This window comes from Myzus persicae, unplaced genomic scaffold, assembly GCF_001856785.1.
Source record: "Myzus persicae strain clone G006 unplaced genomic scaffold, MPER_G0061.0, whole genome shotgun sequence".
Taxonomy (NCBI): domain Eukaryota; kingdom Metazoa; phylum Arthropoda; class Insecta; order Hemiptera; family Aphididae; genus Myzus; species Myzus persicae.
The window spans coordinates 4,521-32,144 of record NW_019100716.1 but is presented as its reverse complement, the minus strand read 5'-3'; the positions used below and the strand labels follow the sequence as shown (position 1 = coordinate 32,144).

Here is a 27,624-nt window from a genome sequence, read left to right as displayed (position 1 = left end):
TTAATATAAACTATGAATATATCTACTTAGTTGATGGGTTATAATTTAGAAAATCATTTTTAGTGGATACATTTTCAGAAAATATATTTTAGACGATGAAAATGTAATACATAATTATTATTGATTACAGACAATAAGCATGATGTACATGATGTACCTTATTGTAAGTAAGAATACGATTCTGAATATGTCAAATGAATTCTACAATTATGTCTTTAAAAATTTAAACCAACCGTATACTATATGAATATTTCGGTTTGATTTAATACATTTATAAAAATGTTTAATACTTCATGTAAACGATACAACTTTCATGATCTTTGACGCAATAAAATCAAATTAGTCTAAAGTTGGGTGGAATTCAAAAATATGGTTTCGAACCAAATTGAAGCTGAACATTTTAACCAAAATTATTTTGCAGACTAAAACTTTTTGTTGTTATGTTAAACCAAAAATAATACAACCAATTTAAGACCTACTGTTGAAGTTTTAAGTTAAATTTAGTTTTATTAGTTATAAGTTTATAACTTAAATCTATTTATTACTAGCTTGAAACGTTTGGCATTTTTAGCTCTTCAATATTTTATGTTTTTTATATTTCAAACTTTTTGTTATGAGTTCAGATGGGTTCAGTTGTTTTGACACTAGGTTTCTATTTTCAATTCAATTCAAAAACCTAAAGTCGATTCAATCATTTGAATTTCAGACGGTTCGTCTCACCTTTCAAAATTACATATTTTTTTTGATTTTTAGAAGTCATTCCAATACATTTTTTAAATTGTAAAAATATATTCATACAAAACTTTCTTTACTTTTAGATTCTTTTAAACGATCTACTGAGGACACAGGTAAATGATATAATATGAAAATTGTTCTATTGAAAAATTTAAAAGTAAACAAAAAAGCATTTTTGATATGGTTAATGAAGGATATATATACATAATGTCTCTGAATTTCTTCCAATATTCACTTTCAATCGTTCATTAAAATAAAGCATTTCCATTTTTGGATGTTCTACAAAACTAATTAAAAAAGTATATATTTGAAATTTTCTGATTTCTCTATGATTTCTATCAATTTCTTCCATAGAAGTTTAATATTATTCAATAATAGCATATGATTTAGGTACGTTTTCTACATTTTTTCAGACCACTAAACACTAAAAACCCACAAATAAATAGGCTAACGTGATCTTCGTGATAATTTATTTAGTTAGTGGAGCAAATTTAAAATATATAATTCAACGATATTTGTACAACAATTCAGTTTGTATTTATATTTTGTGATGTAAAAAAGTGTTATAATGGTGTTGGCAGTACATTTTAAATACATAATTTTAAAAACAACAATTGTCTAAGTATTCCAAAAATTGTTCAATTAGCTCTCACACACGATTTTTGACATTGGTGAAATCGATTTTGATTGGAATTGCGACCTTTGCTTAAAGTTCGCTGTAGGTAGGTACTTAGAAATATTTTAAAAACAATAGTTGTCCAACGACCAACAAATTTACAACGCCGATAAAAATGCTGAAAGAACTTTGAAATTTAGTAGGTACCTAACTTATATTTTAACTATTTATAAATCTTAATACCTTGGTATATTATTTTTTCTTGCAGCGGTGACCACTAAATTGAATCCTTTGGACGCAATGAGAACATGTTAGTAAACACACAATTTTCCGTTAAAAATGTTATCATATTATAGAGTTAAGACATTTTCAAACGATTTAAATTTGTATGCTGAACAGATCCATTTGAATTTTAAAGTATCCATTACTATTATGACGGTATTTTGATTTTATAAGAGTAGGGATCTCTCGAAAATTTTTTTTTATGAATATCTGCCTTTGACCGAGTATGCCACGAGGGCCTTTTGTTTTTTAAGTTTGAAAATGAAATTAAAAATGCAACTGATCCTTAAGAATTCTGAATTAGGTTGGGTTAATAAATTCACGATAATAACCAATTCCAAGAATTCGGAGAAATCAATTTACTGAAATTAGAAGATGATCAAAAATATACTTCTTATGCTATTATAAAATGCGCAATGAATCATCAAGGAAGAGTATTTTTTTTAGATACAAAACACAATTCAGAATACAAAAAAAAAAATACCTCAAGCAAAATCTCTGGGAAATTATATTATAAAAACCGTAATTTTTAAAATACCCAAATAACAATTTGAATGGAATTGAAAAGAGTCGAGTGTGTATATTTTGTATTTATAGTGTATATTAGTATAATTATACTATATACTATATTTATACTATATTTTATAGTGTGCATTTAATAGGTATTTTACTTTCACGAATTAGCATTAAATATTTTGATCTATAAACTAAACTGATTAGTTAATATTTTGCATACAAATAATGATATAACATGTTACTGACATGAATAATAGTTGTGTGGTACTCACACGAATGAATAATGATTATGTACTGGTGAACCATACTAACTCAAATAAAAGTATTGCATCCATGCTATTGAATTATGAAAGAACACCTTATAAATGTTCCATTAACAATTATTTGGAGTGATAATTATTATTTTTTAAATGATTAAGATAATGAAAAATTGATCAATAGTAATGTAGTGATCCAGCCTACAGATGTTGATGTACAAAAGCGATGGACGACAAAGTGTAATAATTTCAAGTCAATTTTATAAGTTTGAACATACACTTTATTTTGAATGTAAATACTGTTGGAATAATTTTTATATAACTGAAGTGACCCCAGTGAGTCGATGCTTGTACTGGCTCTGACAAATCACGTCTGCATGTCGTGTTGCGGGTTCCCTGTTTTATAGGCCTAATCTTCACTCCTCTCCAATAGACAATATAGCTTAACTATCGCACGTGTGCGTACGAGTTCCAATAAATGGTCTCGTCCCACGCGCCTTGCGATGTCACGATTCGATATCATATTATTCGGCTTACTTTAAATAATATTTATTTTTTATATTAAATTCGTGACAACGTTTCTAGTTTTATATATTCATATGTATTTCGCAACGCAATTTCTCTTGTCTAGTTCTTACAACTACTAAATTAACTATTTTGTTGTTATTGTAGCTTTACCCGAAGTCGATAACATTCTAGCCCGTCTAATTGCCAATTGGATACTCCTTAATATGACGTTCCTTTTGCCTACCGCAATTATATATGTATATGGCGGGACGTCGGTACATGAAAGTAATTAATATAATATTATGGTGTAGGTGCCCGAAACATTAAATACAAGGTTATAATATTTCAAACATCGTTCAATAAAGTTCGACAATTATTTTTTTTGGTTAAGTTTTGTAGAATAAACGTTGTTCTGAAGTATTTATAATAATTAATAATTCATTTATTCAAAATATTTTTAATTTGTATTATTATTAATTCCAATTGTTCTATTATTTTTCATACAACAGTCTGTAATGGTGTTGATCAAGAAATGTTGGGTTAGTAAACTCAAACAAGTTGTCCTTTAAAAATGTTATTTGTATAATATTGTTGAGACATTTGCAAATGATCCAATTGTGTAAGCTAAATAAATCTATTTAAATTATACTACCAATTAATTTTCTGAAGATTTTTTATTTTAATACCTATCATAGTTTCTGTTTATTATATTATTAATGTTTGATTTTTAACAAATCTAGAAAATTTCATTGGCATCTGACTTTTGTAACAATATCAATTATGGATTATTAAAAATTGGTTTTATAAATTTAATACATTATGAATAATACTGTAATGGAGGATGGAGTGGCCGGTGGACTAAGGTTTCCTAACCCTAATCTAACGGGGGGCACTTTTCGTCGGGCATACACCTGCCTTGAGAGAAAAGCATCCCTCGACAGGGTGTGATAGAAACCTACGGGTGCTCAATCGAAATTCTGCCCAACACAAATGTTGACATTTCTAGAAATCTGATTGAATGTTTTACATACCTACAAATTTTCATTATTTTTCTATAGATTATTTTCATGATAATTTATAAATTTACATACTAAAATATTGTACATATGTTTGTTTATAAAATGATTATATGATGTATTAATGATTTAATGGACTTTTAATTATGAACAGATAGTGATTACCAAATATTAAGAAAAAAAATATTTAGTGAGTATGGAATTTAATGTAGTTTAAACACAAGAAACATTTATATATGTTTAAAAATAATACTACCATAACTAGGACTTAGTAGTTGCTTGTGTTAGATTTTAACTTTTAAGAAAATCAAAATTAAAGATAAAACATAGTCTTTTGTAAATAGAGTAAATAGTTTTATTTAAGATGAACCTCTCTTTCAATTCACGAATTTGCATAGCTATGCCATATTACGTATGTATAATTTTATTCTAAAATGAGTACATTTAATATTTTATAATTGAATAATTGTAAAATGGATAACTTTAAAATGTCAATACTTATAATAATACATCATTAATTTCAATATCTTTCCATGTTTAAGTTTATCGATATCACTGAATGGATTTTGTGACATGTTTGCCATTATTTACATTCAATTTTTTGTATAATACTAGCTGGCCTGGCAGACGTTTTCCTGTCTTAATTATGAATATTGAATTCGAATTGGTATAATAAATAAAAAAAATATTATAAAAAAAAAAAAATGTTTATTGTTCTAATGCTTTATGACGTGCAAGCATTCTTAGTTTTTTATTTCTTGCGTGTTTATAAATAGTTGTTTTGGTATTCCGATACGCAATCGCTCAGTTTCAACTTTCACGTACACATCCACATCACATTATTGGTGCAAGAGGCGAAGACATTTTAAGATATGACTGTCCTCATTTTCCCGAACCATCAGTCTGTATGAAAAATAAGCCATTGCACTAACTCTTTCATTAGTTTCATTACCTGTAACTGGATTTATCATCTTCATTCAAAAATGATATCCATCTTATAATCTTCAACTTGCCAAAATAAAATTGGATATTGTAACGCATCATATGATCGATGTATTTCGGACACACGCTGCAGTTGATTGTTACTCCAATGTATAATAAAATCTTGGTTTTCTAAATTTTCACCCACTACGACGATAGCGACTTCGTCAATATTATTAGTGAATTTAAACTAAAGTGTTAGGCTGCAGGCGTCTTATCAGCTTTGATGACAATTTCGTGATTATCAGACGGCATGTGGTCCAAAGCGGTCTTGAATAATGCAACCAATTCGTTATGTTGATGAAATTAAGTTTGGAGTTGTTCCACAATATTGGTATTTTGCACGGAATTGTTGTTGGCATACAATTTTCTCGAATAACTTTTGTTGCACCAAATGACGACGTGATTTGTAAACAATTATTGTATTGCTGAATATGAGTCAAAAATGTCTAGAATCTGGCCCATTTCCAGAAACCAATGAATGTAGTGGCTCTGGTGGCGTCAATTTAACTTTACCATTCGCGCCACACAATCCAAGAGCTTCATTTTTAAACATAAATGCCTCGTAAAATTGGCACACAACGTTCATTGGTCAAATAGCAACGACTTGCAGTGAACTGTAATCGATTTCCACGTTACAATTGAATATAGGTCGATAGGGGTTAAACGCAACATTTCTATGTTGTTGATTTCGGTTCCATCGATTCCGCTTCATTCCGCGCTTGGCGTTCTTCGTTAGTTTGACTTGCCCTCGTACATCATTGATTTTGCAGATTATTTATCTTTTGCATTGCGAGTTCTGCGATGAATAATATCTTTCTTAAATGTATAAAATGTTATCGTAATACTTTTTTCCAACTTACACTTGTAGTTTTCAAGTGATATTAAAATGAGTAAATATATTTAAAAGTTATTTTGTTTGCAGAACAATCTTTAATTGTGGACGAAAATAATGGTAAGTATTTTAATTATTGAATAATTTACAATTCAATACATAATACTAAGCAACTATAAGAAATGTTTTTTTTTCTTTTGTTAATTGCGTCACTTTAAGTATTTATATCTAGCTAATGTATTTTATACATAGCTTCTATTAGCAGGTATAGAGGTAGGTATCCAACCGGTAGTTCTTTGAATTTGAGTTCTTCAATATTACTTCCTAGTCGATGTGTTTGTTTGAAGTGTAGACGATTGGACGTTCTTTTTGTTTGTCTTGCATCTGACGTCATGTTTTCCATGGCTTATAGCTGACGGTGAATATGATATGTGATGAGGTACGTGTAGTGGAGAGGTATAACAGAGAGCGGTAGCGACTTGAGGCCTGGCTGGTCTACTTGCCTCGTGGTCGAAAGGGATGAATTAATGTAGTAATTTGCTAATCGGACGTGTGCTGTTGACCTTCTGTATTGAGACTATTGAGATACTTTATATCGTGTACGTAATCTAAGTTTATTGATACTTTGTTTTACCGATAAAGATAAAGTGGCGTATGTCTTATAGTTATACACGTGCGTCGCTTTTAGTACCGATCGTGATTTCGTGCAGTCTTCACTGTTTCCTCAAATCTCGATTATACAATAAGTATAAAAATAAACACTATGCATCAATAACGGCGTATGTAAATAATCGAATTTTTCAATATACTCAAAACCATTATTGCTTCAGGTTAAACAACTGCTAAACTCGAAAACGCTGATATGCACCAGTACTTGAAAGACGATATTCGATAAACTGAATTTCAGAAAATAAAATGAACTACGATGATGACTTGTCTAGGTTTGGATTTGCTTTGTATGTGTAATCTGTATCGATATGAAACTTCATTCTGGTCGTGTGAAGTATTTTATTAAGAACTTTTCTTATGTTGAGACTGGAAGCACCAGAACTTAGCAGCCTCTAGCAGCATTTGCTTTATGGACAGTTGAATGAATATGTTTCAGTAAATTAAATTTCTATCAATTTGATCACCTAGATATTTTATCGAATTTGAAGAATATTCTTATTGGTTTCTAATTTGGATTTCAATTGTGTTGAATAAAGATATTTTTGACAATAAAATGGTGGAGGTTTTGAGTGGATTGATTGTAATTTTCAATTCTGGAACCAGAGTACTGCTAAATAAATTTGTCACTAGGGTTGGTTCACCGTTCAATACGTTAGTGCGTCTCGATTACTCTTCTTGGCACTGCAAACTGGAATGTATGTCAAATACATGGTCCTGAGCGTATACTGTGATCGGCCGGTTTTGCCGCGTGAAAACCACACCGATTAGAATTGTTCATTTGTTCCTGCGTGTGTCGGTAATGGTTTCTTTTGTCATAATTATGAGGTTTTATCAGTGACTGGGTTTTATGGGTTTTGACATGAGTTATTAATTCTGACAAGAATTGTTTTACTTAGTGTAATTATGTGTTATGTGTTTATTCATTGTGTAGCATTTTGTATCAAGATTGTAAAATAATTTTGAATGAAGGTACCCTAGTTTACTGCTTTATGAATTAAATGTTTGAAAAATAAAATGACAATAGGTATAGATAAAAATAAAAATATAAATAAATATGTTTCATTTTATTTTCAGAAATAGGAAAAGTTTGGAATGATACTCTTTCATTAGGAACTGATACATACATAATTAAATTTCATAACAATCTATTAACCAAATATAAGGTAAATATTTTAATTTATATTATTAATAAGCCTGTTTGTGATTAAATATAAATGCATTGCCCAGGAATCCCAAATATTATTTATTGTTAGAACTTTCCAGTTTCGCATGGTCATTTGATACAAAATAATAGTCAATCAGTATTGGTAAAGTAGTTAACAGTTAATAAAAAAACGATACAATACATTAGTAGACTAAAATAAAATATTTATTGACATAATAATACACTAATATGTTATATGACTTTAAAGTAACATAAAGGACGCTCACGTCTGTGGCTACATTACGACTGTTTGCACTAAGTATGGTCGGAATGGTTCGGAATGAATAACAATAATAATAATAATAATAATAATAATAATAATAATAATAGTGATTCCATAAATACATATTAATACATGGGATCATATTTTCAATATTTTATAACAATTCATTGCTCCATCGATAAAAATACTAAACTTACATTATACAAATATCATAGTCCCTACATATTGGGACAATAATTATTTTTTATTTTCACATTTATCCCGTGTATAAACTTTTTGAAAATTATTATAAACTAATGACATAATAATAATAATAATAAAAGATATATATTTTTCAAACATAATATACCGATGCAAATACATTATCCGACTACATTTGATTTTATTCACCTACATATGATATTCTTGATATTTATTTATTTTTATCAACTACTTTAACGAAATACATTTGAGGCTAATTTGATGTTTCCTGCCAATCATTCATTAACATTCTAATGATTCTTCACCATTACGTTATCGTCAAATACAAAATATGTATTAATTTCCTGCATATCTTATGTTATTCTTATCTTATTTTTAAACATTGAGGATCTTAATATCGATAAACGTGATAAAAGTGGTTGAATATTCAACTCTAAAACTAATGGACTATGACTCTAGTTGTTATAGTATTTCGAAAAAGAAATAAGAACTTATTCACTTTACTTTTTTTTTTTTTATTTTATTTATCTCCACTGATTATTTTTTTACCAACGCTAGGATTTGTTAGTCCAAGCATATGTATTATACATTTTACGTTAGTACATTCACTATTCACACGAGTCTCATGGAACCCATTATCGCTAACACCAATTTTTAGAAATTCAAACTAGTGAAAACCACTATTTAAATATTTGATTACTTGACTGACAGATCATCTAACAATAACAATTTCATCTTATTTATTTCAAAAATATATACAAGCACAATGTTATATGAATTATTTGACTTCGGCCAATTCATGTAGGTACTCTTAATAAATCTTATTTATCTCACATTTACTACATTCTACGTTCATTACTCAATAGTTCGATGTAATTTCTTATTGTATTTTGACACTCATGAACAGTGTTGAAAATGATCAACATATTTTTTTTTTAAACAAGTCATATATTTGTGTTCTGTAGATACTCATAATCAATTTATTGTAAATAAAAATATTTTTAGGGTACAGAATTAACGATACCGTTTAGAGACTATATGGTGTTTATTCAATCATATTATAATGCAGCAAGTATCTATTATTTTTCGAGGATGTATGAAAAGGCACTCATAGTGATAGAAGATGGTGAGTATGATAAATATATTTGTATTATTATTATCGAATAAATAATATAAAATCGAAAAAAGTAAATTATTCTGTTTATTTTTCATGTTATTATTAATGCTAAATTAATAAAACTAAGATAAATTATATTGGACGGAAAATTTTTTCTAATCAATTTACATGTTTACCTGATAAAAAAAAATATTATATTATTATAACTATCTTTCTAGGGTGCAAAAAAAATATACTGCTTTCTTAGTTCATCGTGGACAGTCATTCCAATACTATAATATTACATTAACAAAAAATTGGGGCCCCCTCCCCAGATGTTTCCTCTGGATCCGTGCCTGCTTGGTACAATTAAAATTTAAAATATAAAACAAGATTAGTATTAATAATGTAAATGAATAATAATGATGTTAAAATATTATGAATACAAAATAGTTAATAAGCTCTAGATGATGGAGAAACAAGATTATTATATTTTAGACATTAATGAAAGTATTATAGGTTTCAATGGATAATAATGTAATGAGGAAAAATTTTAATTGTAAAATATGTAAAATCAATTATTTAGAGATAGTTTCTTTGTCTATTAACGCAATAAGGACTAAAGAAAAAAGTATAATTGGTGAACTGATAATTGAATTAAGATTTTTAATGAAGTTTGAGAAGGTAACAGAAAAAGAGTCTGTGGGAAAGTTTTGATTACTGGTAGTTTCTGCATATATCTTAGTTCTATAAATTGGTTGGAGGATCTATTAGAAAGGTTTTTCACTCTTCTGATAAATTGGACTTCCCCTGAAATTAACAGTGAGGTCTCAAAATTTGGTTTTGCTGTTCCGGGCTATGGTACACATGTTCGTATGATGATTTTTTCTCCATAATTAACTCAATAGATGGGGTGATCACAATAATTCTTAGTGTTACCAAAAGTTTGACAATTATGACATTGCGTTATGCTACGGCTTGTTGAGAATAGTTTTTCAATCACCACTTTGGTATTAAGTAACGACTTAATATTATAAATATCTCATTATTCACATTATGGAAAATTTCCACAAAAAAAACTTAGGACGGAAATGTATAATTATCTTCGGAATTCTAAACGTATTTAGTTTAATATCCTAATTCAGCTGGAGCAGAAGAGATATCAGTGAATAAGATAGAGAAGTGTAAATTTCTAATTAAGATCTTGTAAGAACGTTGAAAACTTGGGACAAATGTATGGAACTGTCGTTAATGCCATTTAAGAGTTCTACAATTTTGTTGGAGTAACTACAATCTATAGGTTAAACGATGAAGTATGAAGGTTTTCGCGTGAATCCGTGTGGGCTAGTAATATTTGTGAGAACATAGTTGAAAAATTTTTTATGTAGATAGTTGGATCTGAAAAATCAATTCCTTCAGCAGAGTTAGGTGGAATGGCAATATCGTCTGTATAACAGGTTGAAATAGTATGGTTTTCATCACCAGTGTCGTAGTTGGAGAGTAATTCGTACTTGTTAGTGAGATGAAAATGTTTGATTTTTGACTACCACGATAACAGAGAGAAAAGATACGACAACTGCCTAAGCTAGTAGTTCTCCCGGTGAAAGGTGGCTGACCTACACACGTTGTTACATACTTCTGCGGATGTACAAGCAGCAAACAAGGTTGTGTTGATATATTCTGTGATAGTAGTTATTATTGTATAGTATTCTGCAATACATCTTAAACCTGCATTTTAATTAACATGCTAGTTGATAACTAAACTACTCTATGGTTAATATACATTTTAGGTACAAAAAGAGCATACATAGTGAGGACAGTGAGGTGACCAGTATAACCCACTGACCGGTATTCATTATATATCCCCCATAAGAATATAATAATGTAAATATCTACTAAGTACCTTGCTATATTTTGTGTTTGTTTAGCATTGTATTATTTTGGGAGCTCTTAGAAAGGCTGTATGTTACTTGCGTCCCTAAAAAAGTATGTTTTTTGGGTAGTAAATTTCCTCGATTTGGGACTAAAGTCTGCTATATAATTATTATCGATAGTATATACTAAAATCACTAAAATCGATATTATCGTGTCACTAAAATCAATAAACTTTGTTGTATAATAAACCTCACTATTTGTGGGATGATCCATGATCCGTTGGATTGTTCGGTCAAGTGATAATAATATTAGTATTCGGTTTAATGTGTGCGAGTGCATGTGTTACTTACTTACACAGATACATCACTCGATGTAGATACAATTTTATCCATACCTATCGTGGTATATTATAATAATTAGGTATATTATGATAGTGCATTATATTAATATAATATGTGGGTATTATTTTATGTGAAGAAGGTATGGGAACATGTATACATAATACAACTTGTTGGTTGTTAGATTCGATAAGATATAGCAATTACTTTTTACTTATACAATTAATTATAAAAATCTTTAGTATTTTACTCGTATTATATTATCACATTCCCGCTTTATTCAGTACGATTCGTCAGATTAGAGCGATAGTGGTTTTCAAAATTCAAAACATTTGATTACATTTTTTTTAGGCTATGGAAAAAATTTGAAGTACAAAATTGGTCCCGAATAATGGTTTTTATATAAATAATGGTTATAAGTTCGGATATCATAAACAGTTAAGCAATAATAATGTTCGATGGGAGTGTACGACTAAAAGCTGTAATAGTTAAATAAAACTAGATATTCATCAAAATGTACTAAGTGATGCTACTTCACATACTGCTTGCCATACTCCAGATGACACCACTCACCTTAATTGACTAAAACTAAGTATTGTTACAAACGAAAAAGCCTTTCGGATCTCAGCACAAGATGTTCGAAAATTATTGGGCGATTGTAAACTCTCCCGATTTTAATAGCATGTAAACTCTCCCGATGGTAAACTCTCCCGGGTCTGCTTTAATACTACCTGATTGAAACATGTAAACTCTCCCGGGTCTGCTCCAATACTACCTGATTGATCCATGTAAACTCTCCCGGGTCGACTTCAGTACTACCTGACGGGAACATGTAAACTCTCCCGGGTCTACAATAACTTGTGGAGCATGGGCATTATTCGTATTACGCAGTTGGTAACACTATATAAAATAATTCAGTCTGTCGCCTGTTATCATAATACGTTATTATCACAATATCATTTATTATTTGTGTATTTAATATTTATCATTATAAAATAGTAAGTTTTGTACAGATTACGGACTCCATAAAATAGTAGTCTAGTCTCTAATTTGTATTTATATTTTTTAATTACGTTTGTAATTGTTATTAAAAATAAAATATGTACTCACCTTGCAAACTTACTTTCTTTTAAGTTAGAATATTGTATAATTGTTTTTACTTATTTTCTTTCATACTTTTTGCTTATCAATATAACTTTTTTTTTTTTAATAACTTCTTTCACATTGACAATTAAAATGTATCCGCATAATGTAATGGAAAGTAAAAAAAAAGTGGCAGCAGAAATTTATTTTTAAATCATCATCAAGATTAAATATTATACATAAAATATAAAATAAAAGTAACAGTATAAGCAAAAAACACATTTGTATTATAATAAATGGTAGAACATCAACTTTCAGTTTGTATTAAAAATCAAAATTGCATTAAAAAAGTCAGTTACCTATATAATAGTAATAATAAAAATCAATGCCTTTAACTTCCATGGTCAATAATTATAGTCAAAATACAAAAAATAAAATAAATTTCATAAAATTTCATTAAAAAAGTCAATTATAATATTTTATTCAAAATACTATTTTTTGTAATAATAGGAACATACTGATTTCAAAAAACTTAAGGTATCTATTTGTTTGTCTGTATAGTCTTTTATTTTTTGTGCTATTATTTTTTCTTTGTTTTTTGTATGAGAGTTTTTACTTAATTTATTTTGTTTGTTATAACTTTGCATTTTTATGTATACTTCATTTTGAAAATCTGTTAGGGCATTAATAAATATAAATAGAGATGGATGAATACTAGAGAAAGATGAATTGAAATGTGAATGGAACGATTCACAAGCGTTTGTAGTTTTTGAAGTTGATGATGATGCTGAGGCCCACATTGTTGGAGGATATGATGCTTCTTCATCAATATATGTATTAACTAAATACGATGCAAAAGTTTCTAATTTTTTGTTTTGTGGAGGCATTATTGCAGCTAAAGTGAATACATAAACATTCCCAACTTCATTTGGATCTATGAATACTAATCCAAAAATATAATGCAGCCATTTTCCAACTTCACTAGTGTCATCTCTGTATTCTACAGAAAGGCCTAACTCTTGGATTTTTCTGTACCATGCTTGTGTGAGGTGAAATCTACAACACTCTATTTTTGTTTCAGGCCAAACATTTAAAACAGCATTATGTATAGACTTTTCTAGATCTACTATTACCGTTTTAGGAGAAAATATTAAATTCATTTCAGCACATTTATCAACTAAAAACTTGAATACTCGCTCATAAGATAAGGGAGATTTATCTGATAATAAGCAAAATATTAATGGTATATAATGACCATTTATAAATCCGTGTAAAGTCACCAATTGTTTAAAAAACTTTGTGCAATATGTAAACGTGCCATCTAAATAAACAGTTTCTGAATTTGTTAAACAATTTAAATTTGAAGAGCATGCAAATATAATTAAATTATGATGTTCGTCATTTAACAACAAAAAATTTTCATTTTTTGAAGTTTCTACTTTAAACGTTTTCAGTATATCATGAATTTCTTGAATATTTTTGGGTAATGCTGGAAAAAGTTTACGTCTTGCATTATACATATTTCTTTTAATTCTTAATAAGTCACTGGTATCAATGGCATCACTATTACTTTCCTGCAAAACTTTACGTAATAGTTTCCGTGGAGCATCAGATATATTTTCGATTGCTTTTCGTTTTCCCGATTGCGTTATACATAAACGTTGAACTTTTTGCTCGTTAGAAACGTGATTGTGTTCTAAATTTGATCTTGAGACAACTTCCCTATCTAAAAAATGTATGTATGAATATTATTTATAACTATAATATTATGTATAATAGTTTAGCAATTTCTATATACCTAAAACCTAATCAATAATCATACAATTGAATTTAGTAATTACATACCAATAATATATATAAGTGCTGTGCATTTATTCACACTACATTTCCATTTGACTTCACCAGTTGATGATAGTGTTGATTGCTTATGGAAAATAAATGAGGACATGATCAACACTTCTTTGTCCCGTTGACTTAAAACATACTTAAAACTTGGTTGAGCCATTATTAAAATCAATATCGTTTTAAATATTTAAATTAAAAATAGGTTAACGGTAATTAAATATTTAAATTACAAATACAGGTTAACAGTAATACAATTGATAATAAATATTTAAAATGATAATTACAATATCTGCAGTGTAGCCAATAGTGTGGCAATAACATTTTAAACAACTCGGGACAGTTTACACATTTCTTTTAAGTAGGTAAACATAATGTTGCCCGGGAGAATTTACACATTTGCTTCAGGTAAACTTAAAATTGACCCGGGAGAGTTTACACATTTTCTTCAGGTAAACATAATTTTGACCCGGGAGAGTTTACCATCGGGAGAGTGTACTAGTTTTAAAAACCGGGAGAGTTTACCATACAATCGGGAGAGTTTACCACCGCCCAAATTATTACATCGATATAATCGGGACGTAATGAGGTTGTAAAAAAAGGTATACGGTGACGCGAATAGGCTATGACCTTATTTTGAATCTTCTTTGGGAGGACCCAACTGATAATATATTGGCACGCAATTAGTATGCTCGCCTTAAAATGGGTGCAAATATTTCGGCCAATCCGTATTTCAGCTGAAAAAGTATAACATGGACAATAAAATTAGCATAACCGTATTTAAGCCGACAGTTAATATTGGGAGTTGTGACAAACTTGAGCTGGTGCAATACTATGGACTGTGTTTTTACAAGTGGGCATCACTACTGGATCACTGGTATATATATAATATCCATATCCATGGTTACCACAATAATATTATTACCATGCACATTTACCATTAAACTGAAATATGGGTCGGGTTAAAAATTTACCGACTTAAATACCTATCGGCTAAAATACGGTTCGGACAAAATAAGTTTCGAATAAAATATGGTTCTGATTAAATATTTGTTTTCTTAAATAGTTTAAAATTAAATATGTTTTAGCCTTAATATTGTTGGATGAAATACTTTCAACTGAAATAGTGTCAGCTAAAATATTTTCGGATTTTTTATAGTGCCTCCATTATTTCATCTGATATATTTCTGATTATAATGTTGTTTTTTTTTTAAATAAACAAATTATTCAAATGTCTTAAAAATAATACTAATGCAGGTAAACATTGAATTTAGATGCCTTTGAAATATTTGTTTTTAAATCAAAAATTATACTTTGTGTACACATTTTAATAATGAATTATCTTTTAACATGTATATGTCTATTTCATTATCATCGTATATTTATGTAAAAATGTTTGATTTATATTTTTAAATACTTACGTATCTAAAAAATATATAACTGTAGTATTAAAAATATGATTTGTGTTTTCAGGTGTGAAATTCAGTTGTAAAGTTTTTAGTAAACGTTTTAAAAATGATCGTAGTATTATAGATAAAGGGCAGTTCAATGTATGGAGTTGGCTGTTCCGGCTATTAGTACAAGACATATCAAAAAGGATTCCTGAGACTACACTTAGAAACATTTTCAAAATATCAGATATAGATGAAAAGTTATACCATCCCAAATTAAAAATTGAAAATCAAGTCTTCCCCAGTTCAGTAGTATTATTCTATCGAAGATATTTCTTAAATGATGAAGTATGTACAATCGATAAATTAAACATCAATTAAATATAACAAACGGTATAAAATACCCACCTTAATAATTCTTACTTTTACATATTTGTGTAATATATTTATAGATATTAAGGTAGTTGCGTCTAAAAACTTTACATTTATGGTCTCGACTCTAATAGATTGGAAGGTGTTAAGTGTAGATTTTGTAAACATTTTATATCTTCGTTGTGCACCGAAAACTTGCACAATATTTTTAATCTACATACCAAATATTTGATTTCAACAACTTTTAGCAAGTTTAGCAAAAGGTTTGTGAAAAGCGCTAAATTGTATTTTAAATTGTGATATTTTAGGTGAATTTTGAACTGCGATAGTTTAGTACTAATGGCTAAACAATATATGTATTAACAAAAAATGTGATATTTCTAGTATATAAAATGAAAATATGAATTATGTCTAAAAAGAAGATGACATTTTTACTGTATAATATGTATAAAAAAATAATATTGAATTCATATGTAATTATTTTTATGAGTACCTATACTTAGCTGATGTCAATTTTATTTCTTTTTTCGTTGAAATAAATATATGAATATTACAAATACATTTTACATTTAAAAATACCTATTGGAATACCATTATTGTTATATTATCAGTCTAACGTCGTTTAAATTATACTCTCTACAATTTCCTGATACCTATAACAATGATTTAAAATTTTCTCAAAATCGGTTAAATAGTTTTTGATTACCTACTTAAGCTACACATATACATTCAACTCTCATATTTGTTGTAATATAAAATTTATATTTATTCGAAACCATAAAAGCTATGATTTAATACATGCATTTGTAATGGATTTTGCTAAGGATTTTTTTTCTGAACATTTTGATAGTCAAATCATCAATTTTGGTTATCTAGTTTATTAAGTACTGAACTTGATCCAACTACCTACTTTATATGATACGACCTAAACCAATACCAAAAGTTATCAAATAGTTAGCAATTAATAGCAAATTTACTGTAGAAGTTAGCAAATAATTTTTTGAGGAAATTATACATATTTTTTATTTTTGCGTTAAAAGTTCAGGTAACCCACCAACTTTGCCGATCATCTCAAAAGTATACGATTCGTCTTGGTATTTTTTATAAGTTTCTCAAGTAAGTTATCTATATACCTGTAGGAACTCATATGATTATATAATATTCTTTTAGCAAACACCTTACAAATGTTTTATTCAACATTCATTAATACATATCACAATATGTTATGATTAGGGCTCGGATTTATATGTAAATACATATTTTTACTGTGACTTGATAAATTAATTTAGGTAAGTGATAAATTCGTTTCAAGGGATTTCCAATAAAATGAACTATATTTTATTTTACATATTTTTACATATTTTGCCATAAGTACATGTTTTTACATATTTCTCAATAATTCCATTTTTCCTACATATTTCGATAATTTGTTCATTTACGATTTATTATTTATTAATACAGACTTGCCCATGTTTAAAAAAGTACAAAATAATACTGTAGAACTTTCTCCTTCAGACATAGTCAACATGCAATATTGTCCTATAACATCAGTCGAAGTTGAGAGATATTTCAGTCGATATAAATCAATTTTACGACATAATCGGCGATCTTTCGAATTCGAAAATTTAAAAATGCATGTCATTATTAATTGTAACCATAATAATTAGATAGTTAGATAAATATTTTTTTTTATTACATTTCATTTTAATTAATAATAATATTTTTTTTTTTTGATAATACATATTATAAATTTTTAGCACATATTTATGTACATAATTTTGTTTTTTGATAATACATATTATACATTTTTTAGCACATATTTATGTACATATTTTTGTTGCATAAATACATACTTTGGTTAAATAAATACATATAAATCCGAGCCCTAGTTATGATTAATTAAATGTTTGTTGTATGCATAAATACCGTTACATGTAGGTGGTATAAAAATAATATTAAATGAATATTTTTTTGTTGTAGTTAGTAGCTAGAAAACACCATAATTCATAATATTATTTTATTTTATTCTTTCATCAATTAAATACACATAATGATAAAAATCAATTTTTAAATCCAGGTAATTTTTACTTTTTTTTATATTTGAACTGTATATATTATAATTTATAATACTAAATGTTTTATATTTTACTTTTAATTAATAAATTAAACTACAAATTACTTTCAATTAACAATGTTTAACATCATAAAACATTCGACTCACATGGTCAGAACAAGATAATATATAATATATTGATAATAATAATAATAATAATAATAATAATAGTTATAATAATAGTAATAGTCTAAGCAAAGTTAGTAACAAGACTAGATAAACAAATATAAGGTATACAACATATCCTCTTTTTTTTTTTTTAATTATATGATTTTAAATCAAATTAATTATACAAATTGATAAGAAGGAACCAATTGTTAAGATAATATAAACACTAAGACTATAATAAGTGACAAAATGAATACACGAATTTACAAATCATCAAATGAGTTATACTTTAACAGACAATGAATACTTATATAATATAAACAAGCTTAAATAACTAAATGCTTACAATATAATACATTAAATATTATTAAATAGTACTTAAATATGGACACTATGACTTTAACTAGACATCACAAGTAATAAATAATTATATATTTGCCTGTTACAAAATTCTAAATACTATTCATGCATTGTTCTTAAGTCTTATTATAACCATATCTCTCAACTTTTTTAACTTTGCGACCATACCTTGTAATGTTACTGTCTCTTTTTTCTTGCACATTAATATTATTTATTTCTTTTTCAGCTAGTATGTTATCTTTTTTCTCACCCATTTTGCTCTCATCATCAAAACCACTAACTAAATCATAATCTTTAACTTTTTTAATGAACTTTGAATTGCGCCTCAGTATTTTATCATTTACATCTTTGACTATATAAGATCTAGAGTAGGTACTTTGTTTTGTTAATAATAATACCTAGGAACCACTTTTTTTTAAGTACATTTTGAATGTAGACTTTTTGACCTACATAAAACTCTTTTTCTTCCTTTCCTGCATTTTTATTATAGTTCATTATCTGTTTATTTTTATTTTTAATTATTTCCTCCCTAGCATCAACAGCTATTGATGTTAAACACTCTTCATTAAAGTTATTTACTAAAGACCTTAATCTTCTATTTTGCTACAGCTGAGCAGGTGAATAATTTAACCCTGTTACAGGTGTGTTTCTGTTATTTAGTAAGTATATATTCAGATCACCACCTTCTTCACCAATTTTTTTTAACATTCCTTTAACTATATCCACCGATTTTTCTGCCAAGCCATTACTTTGATGAAAGTATGGACTGCATGTAATTAATTGTATATCCCACTGTTTACAAAAATTTACAAATTCTATACTGTTAAACGGATTATTGTCAGCGACAATATTTTTGGGTATGCCAAACCTACTAAATATTTTTTTAAGTTTTTCAACAACATCACTAGTAGTTTTACTTCTGATTTCTTCCACCTCCAGCCATCTAGAAAAGTAATCATTAACTACTTTATAATTTTTTCCTTGGAACTGTGCAATATCCATACCAATTTTTATATAAGGTAGTTCAGGAATATCATGACAAAGCATCGGCTCTTTTACCTTAGAACAGCTAAATTTTAAACAAACATTATATGATTATATAAAGCTTTCTATATCTTTCTGCATGCAGGGCCAATAAAATAACTGTTTAGATATCGACCAGGTTTTTGTCATGCCTAAATGTGTACTATGTAGCATTTTAATAACATAACTTCTTAACATTTTGGGTACTACTAACCTCATTCCAAAGTATATTAAGTCATCTTCTAATATTAATCCATTTCTTAGTTTGAAATAATGCTTCAATTCACCATCATGATTGTATTTGTTTGGCCAGCCAGTATTTAAATAATTGACAATTTGACTTAATGCTTCATCTTTCCTCGACTCTTTCTTAAAATCATCCTTTTTATTGTTTTCAAGTTTAATTTCAACTATTTCCATAGTATGTACTACATCATTTAACGACTCTTCGCTTTTCTCACTTCTTAATTTCTACTCAAAAGTCAGCTACGTACATGAGTTTACCAGGTAAATACTATCGTTGAGCCTGCTACTAACATATCATCAAAATATACATTTACGTTTTTAATGTTACCAAAATATTTAGAAGTAATTTGTTGAAACTTCTCTGGGGCAGAAGATATGTCAAAAGGCAATCTTAAGTGTTTATATCCTCCAAAAGGTGTACTAAAACGGCAATAATTTTGTGATTTCTGATCTAATTCACATTGATAAAATCCATCACGAAAGTCCAATAGAGTAAAATATTTTTTATTTAATTAATTTAATTTAATTTCTTCTAGTGTTGGTATTTGGTACATTTCCCTAACTATATTTTTATTAAGCTCCCTGGGATCTAAACAAACTCTCAAACTTTTGTCTGGTTTTTCAATTATTATTATAGGACTTTGCCATTCGCTTGGTTCCTTGCATTTTTCTATAATTTTTAATTCACACATTTTATCTAGTGTTTCTTTTAACTTATTTACTATTTTATGAGGTACTCTTCTTTGTGGGAAGATTTTAGGATTAGCGTCATCTTTAACTTTTATAGAAATTTTTTCTGGAAATTTTCCTAAACCATTAAATATATCATTATACTTTTGTAAGAATATCTTTTTCTGTTTTACAACTTTTAATTTCATTGACTTCTTTAATTTCATAATTTAGTTTTATACAGTCCTTTAACCCTAGTATTGGTAAATCATTGTAATTAACAACTTCAAAATAGGTACTAATTTCATTTTTAGAGTTTTTTTAATTTACTTTAACTTTTCCCAATGACTCTATTTTAAATCCTCCAAATGATTTAATAACTACTGAACTTTTCTCTAATTTTTCATTTTTCAATTTTTTTAATTCTTTAAGGGGCATTACATTCAACTGAGCTCCTGTATCTAATTTAATTTTTAATTCTTTTTTACTATCAATCACAACAATATCAGTCCAATTTATTTGATTCTCTGACTCAATGCTATTGAATGACAAATAAGTTAATTCTTTTTCTTCGTCATTACTATTATTACATTGAACCTCATGCACTTGTCCTTTATTAGCACCTTTTCTACACTTTACTGCAAAATGGTTGAGTTTAAAGCAATTATTACAAGTTTTTCCATACGTGGGGCATTTATTTATACCATGAGATATATCACATCTGTTACAACTAAATATTTTAACATTATTATTTTGACTTTCCCTGAATTTTTATTTTTATAATTTACCTGATTTTTGTTCTTATGCTCCTGTTTTCTTTGTGACTTGTTATTTTGCTTAATTTGACTCCATCCTTTTGATTTGAATTGTTGATGTTCTTCAATTTGATCCAGAGCTGGACTTTCTTTTTGAACCACACGTCGATGCATCTCGGCCTGTTCAACCACTTGACAATACTTGATGATTTTGGACAACGGCAAATCTTCTCTGAGTAATCTTGTCTGCAGGTCCTTATCATGTATACCCAGTACTATTTGTGAGCACAACAGAGTTTATTCAGCTTCTAAAAATGCACATGACTTGATAAGTAAGCGTAAGTCAGCATAGAATTTGTCAAATGATTCATTTTTATTTTGCTTTCTGGTAAAGTATTTATAATGCTCCATTACCACATTCTTTTTGGGTACACAATATTCTCCCAAACATTTGAAAATTGTTTCAATAGATGTATCTTCAATTTTAAATGTGTTAAACAATTTCAAACCATCTGTTCCTAAAAGGTTCAGTAGACGTGCCACCTGAACTTCTTTTGGTTTTTGAAATGTTTCAGTAGCCATGAAATAAACTTCTACTTCTTGCTTAAATGTTTTAAAGTTGTCATTTATATTACCGATCAATTTAAGGTTCGCCGGTCTGTTGAATTCCGTTTTCAAATTTTTTTTTTCGATTTGAATCCAGGCAATTAAACAATTATCACGTAGACGTTGGTTACTTCATATATAACTCCAAAGACTGCACCATGTTTTATATTTTACTTTTAATTAATATATTAAACTACGAATTACTTTCAATTAAAAATGTTTAACATCATAAAACATTCGACTCACATGGTCAGAACAAGATAATAAAAATATTGATAATTGTTAGAGAAGATGATGGAGGGTGTTCGGTGAAGGACCAGTCGACCTTAGTCGACGATGAAAATTTTGAACTGCCCTTAAGTGGATGGTTTATAGGCAACTTAATGCGCTCCTTGATGCTCAGTGCATAGGCAACCTAATATACCCATATTGGTTTCGTGCATAGGCAATTCTATATGCCCGTGACGAATCCTCGCGGCGGCGGCGACGGCGGCGGCAGGCAATATGAGGAATGAATGGACGGAGGTGGTACAACGGAGTCAAGGATGGTACAGTTTAATTATGGGGCCGGGGTCCCTGTGGTCTGATCGGTCTGGTGCAATGACCACCGGGCGCAATTATAATTCAGGCTGTACTTAAAATTATTTAAAAACTACGGCAGGTGAAGGTCCGGTCCGGTGAGCAATGCAATCCGACGACCTGGAGCGGCCACTCACACAACGCACTGGGTTGCTGGCGGACTTACGCGCTTGAGTCTGGCACCAGTCCCGAGCTCGGGCAAAGAATTGGATTCTCCACGAAGGCTGGCAGGAATGTCGTGATTATATTATATCCGTGTACTCACTCGATCGACTGCGGTTGAAAATGACAAGCACGAAGTGTGCCAAGACGTCGAAGTTGGACGTTGACGCAATGTCAACGACGGGCGATGATTTTAAAAACAGACAACTGCAGGTGATTTGAAGTTTGCCGCAATGGCGTGAACAGAGATTTTATTGCGTGTAATTAACGATACAGAATAAGATATATTGGGTCTCGTGTATATAATATACGACGAGACAAGCGAACAACAGGTACGACAAAAAAAATCCGAATGATACGGCAATAACAACAAGTGGAATTGATATCATTAACAACGATATCAATTATACATAATAATTAATATTTTACATAATGATAATTGAGAGAAACAATAGATAGGAATAATAATTTTAATGGCGCATGCAATTAGAGGAAAACAGATAACACCGATTTCTGCACGGGCACGCGGAGCTTGCGGGGGTTCAGTCATGGACCTTTGATCGCTGCGACGCGGACGATACTATTACGATGTGTCGTAACAATAATAATAATAATAATAATAATAGTAATAGTCTAAGCAAAGTTAGTAACAAGATTAGATAAACAAATATAAGGTATGCAACACTAAAAACATACCTAATAATGATATAAAAACTAATAATCAACATATTATGTTGATGGTGAATGTTTTAGTAAAAACTAGAGCATCGTTATCAGTTGCATAAATACAAAACATTGAATTTGGTCTTTAAACCACAGACATTTTGATAATAAATATTAAGATTTTATACATTATCATTTAACTATTTATGTTTTTCGATACTTGAACAATAGCAGGATAACTTTTTAAATAACGAATGATGATATTTTGTTCACTCTTTTCTTTTCTGACATCAATTTCTTTGGATAACATTGAAGTGATCTTTTTGTTTTTGGTGTCCTAAATAATCAAAATACACGGGGAATGTATTGTATAATGATTGGCTTGTGCAGATTAATATTTATTTTCTATTGATATAACATATAAGGTACTGCTATTTATTATGCATGGTATATAGTCGCGTAGGTAGATTAATAAATAATGCGAGTTATATGATACTGGGTGTTACGAATTTATTGTTGAAGCCGATAACTAATGAGCCACCGACCGACACTCACACACCCACACGCACAACATCACTGTTGACGGTTTTGGTGAGAAAGGGTTTAAGTCATATTTTGGATATTTTGGGTTTATGCATGAATTTTATATGATTTTTTAAGCCGCATCGTTTGGTGGCAATGTAATTGTTCCAAGTGTTACTGTTATCATGCTATTAATACGTGCTTTTGGGTACAAGTCAAAATACAATAAAATATTTTGTGAGAAAAGGGATAAGTCACTCAGAAACACTACAAACTTTTTATAATTTTATTTACGAACGTGATCGTCTCCATTGGTAATAACGGATAATAAGATATAAAGTAATTAATATGCTTTTGAATTTATACTAACTAGTTTTTGTTGTTATTATCAAATTTGATACTATCAAAATATTAAATATTTATGAATAGCTTATATGAAATAATATTATTACATATTTCATTATAATAAATATTATGTTTTTACTTTTTATCAACTATTTTAATTTTTTGTTATTCTTAAAGTAAGGATCTCACTAAGCTTTGTAAGTTTATTTTTTAATACTTTTAGGATATTGAATTTTAAAAGTTATTTTAAACGAAATGTTTTTACATCTGTTTTTATGTTAATATTTTATTATTCTTTTTTGTTAGTAATATTTAACTAATAAAAATATTTATTTTCTTGAGAAAAGGATTTCTATTTGTTTTTATTTAATTATTTTACAAGTGCAGATAATAATATATAAAAAAAAATATATTATTTCTTGTTACTTATTCCCTTTCTCACAAATATAATTGAAATTTATTCATGATAAAAGAATTAAGTCAAATGTGATAAAAGACATAAGTCAATAAATTTTAAAATATCTTGTGCAATTGGACACAAGTCATCTATAAACACTTGTTTAGTAATTGTGTACTAATAATTGTCATATAATGTGTGAAAAAGTACATATAAAATGGTAAAAATTGCTATTGTTCATAATTCATATATTTACTTCATTATATAAGTTATCGAGTTTTTTTTGTCTCCTGAAAAATTGTATAATTTGACTTATACCCTTTCTCACCAAAACCGTTCGTTTATTTGCATTGTTTTATTTCTGTATTTAGCGTCGTGTGTCAATTGTATAATATGTTATTATTGTTATATTATTGTATCTATTTAAATGTAACTGGTGAGTTATAAATACCTATATTTTTAATATATGGCGCCGATTCGGCTAATTATGATTTAGCACGACTGCCGCAATTTATGATATTTTAGTCAAGGTGATACATGAATCTCACAGTCGCGAATCGCCGATAATTAAATTGTATTTTTTAATATTCTTGTGCCTGAAGTTAATTAATTGCCAGACGCAAATCATCAGTGTTTTTTACCACTTATATATTATTATTGTTTTTAAATATTTCAAATGCGCACATCGAAGTTCTTATTGTTATAATTTATTTATGTGTGCGCTAATCACCACTTTTTATGTCATACTCGTGTGTATAAATCGAATGTGTCCATTCTAATTTATTTAGGTACAGGTAGCTAAGAAGTGCAACATTTATTGAGTAAAATTAAAATTTACATACAGAAATAATTATTAAAAAATATATTGATGTGCATCAGCTAATATTAAAACTATATACTAGAACTACTAGAACTTACATCAGTTGTATTTATTCCATTTTAGCTTTTTTAGCTTTTCTTAAACTGGTGGATTAAAAGTTCACTGAATAGTCAACTTGTTAACATATAAGCTAACTATGTTATTACACCTTGCGGCTATGCCTCATATGTGAGCCTTGCACACTTTAAATGCTTAGTTAAGTTAAATTTAACTTAGCTTTTTTTTTTCATTCAATAATTTTTATTGAGTTATTAATATAATTATTACTAGTTCTTATTCTTTTTTGGATATAAAAATATATTAGTGAACTTTTAACTTAACTTAACTTACTCATCTTACTTCTTCTTGGATAAACTTCACTCGACGACTTAAAACAAAAAAAAAATTAATTACAAAGCCTACATTGGATCGACCTTATAATTTTTGACCTGCTTAAAAAGAAATAAGTTATATTATTTTGCTTTAGTAACACATATTATACCATCAATTTTAGATAATTGAAGAAAAAACGATGGAAATCTTTAAAGACTGGGCAAATAAAATAGATGTTAATTCCATTGACAAAGATATTATGTATACCAAAAATATTTCAATGTACAGTTTTTTAGTGTTCTTCAGTTTCGGAGAAAAATATGAAGATAAATTAGAAAATATAATCAAAGCAATTCAATTGCCGGTATTATCGGTCGAAGTAAGTAGTACATTTATAACTTTAACCTATGTAGGGATGCTTTAGAAATAATTTGAATAAAAAAGAATGAAGTACCTTTGTTCGAACACTGATGTGGTTTCATACCACCGTAGCTTCGGCTTATCTCTCATTGGTGCACCAGGCGAGAGGCGGCTTACCCACTCATCGGTCCAGTTTCCGACTGTAGGCCGTTACTCGTTAGGTACCTTTCATAGGCCGAACCTCCAATTGTTACAAAATTGTTTTTTCCTGACGGTTGAGGTCAAAGCTGCGTTGCGTCCACTTGAAGCCGCATGTACATTCGACGCGTTCGATGATAAGTTGTCTTTCCTTTCCTTGCTGTTCGAGAGTCAAGTCAGACTAAGTATCTCGTTTTTGTAAACCGGAAAATCGTAAACCAAGATAGTCGCTGTGAGTGGGTCCATGTGAACTCAGGACCAGTATGAGTGTCACCTTTCTAGCCTGGAATTTGGGGATACATTGCAATTGCGGAGATTAAGGGTTCAATCAATCGTCTTCATGTCAGTACCATAGAGACTAGAGAGTGCCACCAGTCATGCCGTACGTTAGATAATATTGTGGTTGAGGGTAACACGCCAGCAATAGTTTGGATATGTACTTGTATTATCGTGTGTATACGCCGATTACTTCGGACATACACAATAAATGAATAAACAATAATGTAAGCACCATTAACAAAAGTTGGTGTCTGGTGAATATCGATTCACACGATCACCACTACTCACTCCACGTTCGTTTAGTCCTATCACTCATATATTATCACTTCACCAAGTCTTTATTTTGCTACATCTGCTAAAAGTTACTGACTAAGACTTAATACTAACTATTGTAACACATTACATACATGTTTACTTAATCTAGTTAATATTTGTAATATTAATTAATTTGAGGTTTATGCGATTTCTTTTTATCAATAATTATGTTCGATAACAGTTGGTACAAAAGTATTCACGTTAGACAGCTCACTTCAAGGACCTTGTTTTTTCTATTAAAAAGTACCAATCCTAATTACTAAGTAGATTAAAAACACTAGGTACCTACTAAATTACACTCAATATCATACAGATATCATATAGAACAATACTAATTATAATATTTTTTAGGATAGATTATTAAACTATAAAGCAAATCAATTGGCAGAGGAATTTATTTCATTCTGTTTGGATGAGTCTGAGTTATCATATTATATGCCTTGTTATTCGAAAATTAAAAAACAGATGGAACAAAATCAGGGTAATTATATTATTATTAATATTTTTATGATAGATAGAATATAAGTCGACAATATGTAGAAATTGTTTCATATTATTAAGTGGGAAGAAGTATTCGAGTGGGTAAAAAACCGGTATCTCTCAGTCTATATTATAATGTATTTATACTTATTGCTTGATTACCGCTAAAAACCGGTGTTTTTAGGGTTTCCAGCTTTAATTATGACGGCGTAG

At 28.8% G+C, this 27,624-nt stretch overlaps 2 protein-coding genes and 1 long non-coding RNA gene across 3 annotated transcripts; 2 read left to right on the top strand and 1 right to left on the bottom strand.

The window, feature by feature from the left end:
• The first annotated feature begins 48 nt into the window (after positions 1 to 48).
• Positions 49 to 1,664, top strand: LOC111042630. Its single transcript, XR_002605487.1, has 3 exons — positions 49 to 163; positions 819 to 848; positions 1,620 to 1,664. It is a non-coding gene; the product is annotated as an uncharacterized LOC111042630 (long non-coding RNA).
• Positions 1,665 to 4,097: 2,433 nt separating this feature from the next.
• Positions 4,098 to 27,624, top strand: LOC111042631. Its single transcript, XM_022327311.1, has 8 exons — positions 4,098 to 4,119; positions 5,836 to 5,865; positions 7,489 to 7,577; positions 9,048 to 9,168; positions 15,750 to 16,015; positions 25,961 to 26,158; positions 27,283 to 27,412; positions 27,596 to 27,624. Exons 4-8 carry the CDS (start codon positions 9,081 to 9,083, stop codon positions 27,622 to 27,624), a joined length of 711 nt encoding a protein of 236 aa, XP_022183003.1. The 5' UTR covers positions 4,098 to 4,119; positions 5,836 to 5,865; positions 7,489 to 7,577; positions 9,048 to 9,080.
• LOC111042632 lies at positions 12,747 to 14,792 on the bottom strand. The gene is made up of 2 exons (XM_022327312.1): positions 14,280 to 14,792; positions 12,747 to 14,160 (listed from the first exon to the last, which is right to left on the bottom strand). Exons 1-2 carry the CDS (start codon positions 14,437 to 14,439, stop codon positions 12,926 to 12,928), a joined length of 1,395 nt encoding a protein of 464 aa, XP_022183004.1. The 5' UTR covers positions 14,440 to 14,792; the 3' UTR covers positions 12,747 to 12,925.

What these genes read in the sequence shown, in the direction of transcription:
- LOC111042632 (XM_022327312.1), bottom strand. Translation starts at nt 14,439, where the DNA reads ATGGCTCAACCAAGTTTTAAGTATGTTTTAAGTCAACGGGACAAAGAA. An exon ending in AGCACTTATATATATTATTG is followed by an intron (nt 14,161 to 14,279) that starts GTATGTAATTAC and finishes TACATTTTTTAG; the next exon opens with ATAGGGAAGTTGTCTCAAGA.
- LOC111042631 (XM_022327311.1), top strand. Translation starts at nt 9,081, where the DNA reads ATGGTGTTTATTCAATCATATTATAATGCAGCAAGTATCTATTATTTT. An exon ending in TGCCGGTATTATCGGTCGAA is followed by an intron (nt 26,159 to 27,282) that starts GTAAGTAGTACA and finishes AATATTTTTTAG; the next exon opens with GATAGATTATTAAACTATAA. An exon ending in ACAGATGGAACAAAATCAGG is followed by an intron (nt 27,413 to 27,595) that starts GTAATTATATTA and finishes CGGTGTTTTTAG; the next exon opens with GGTTTCCAGCTTTAATTATG.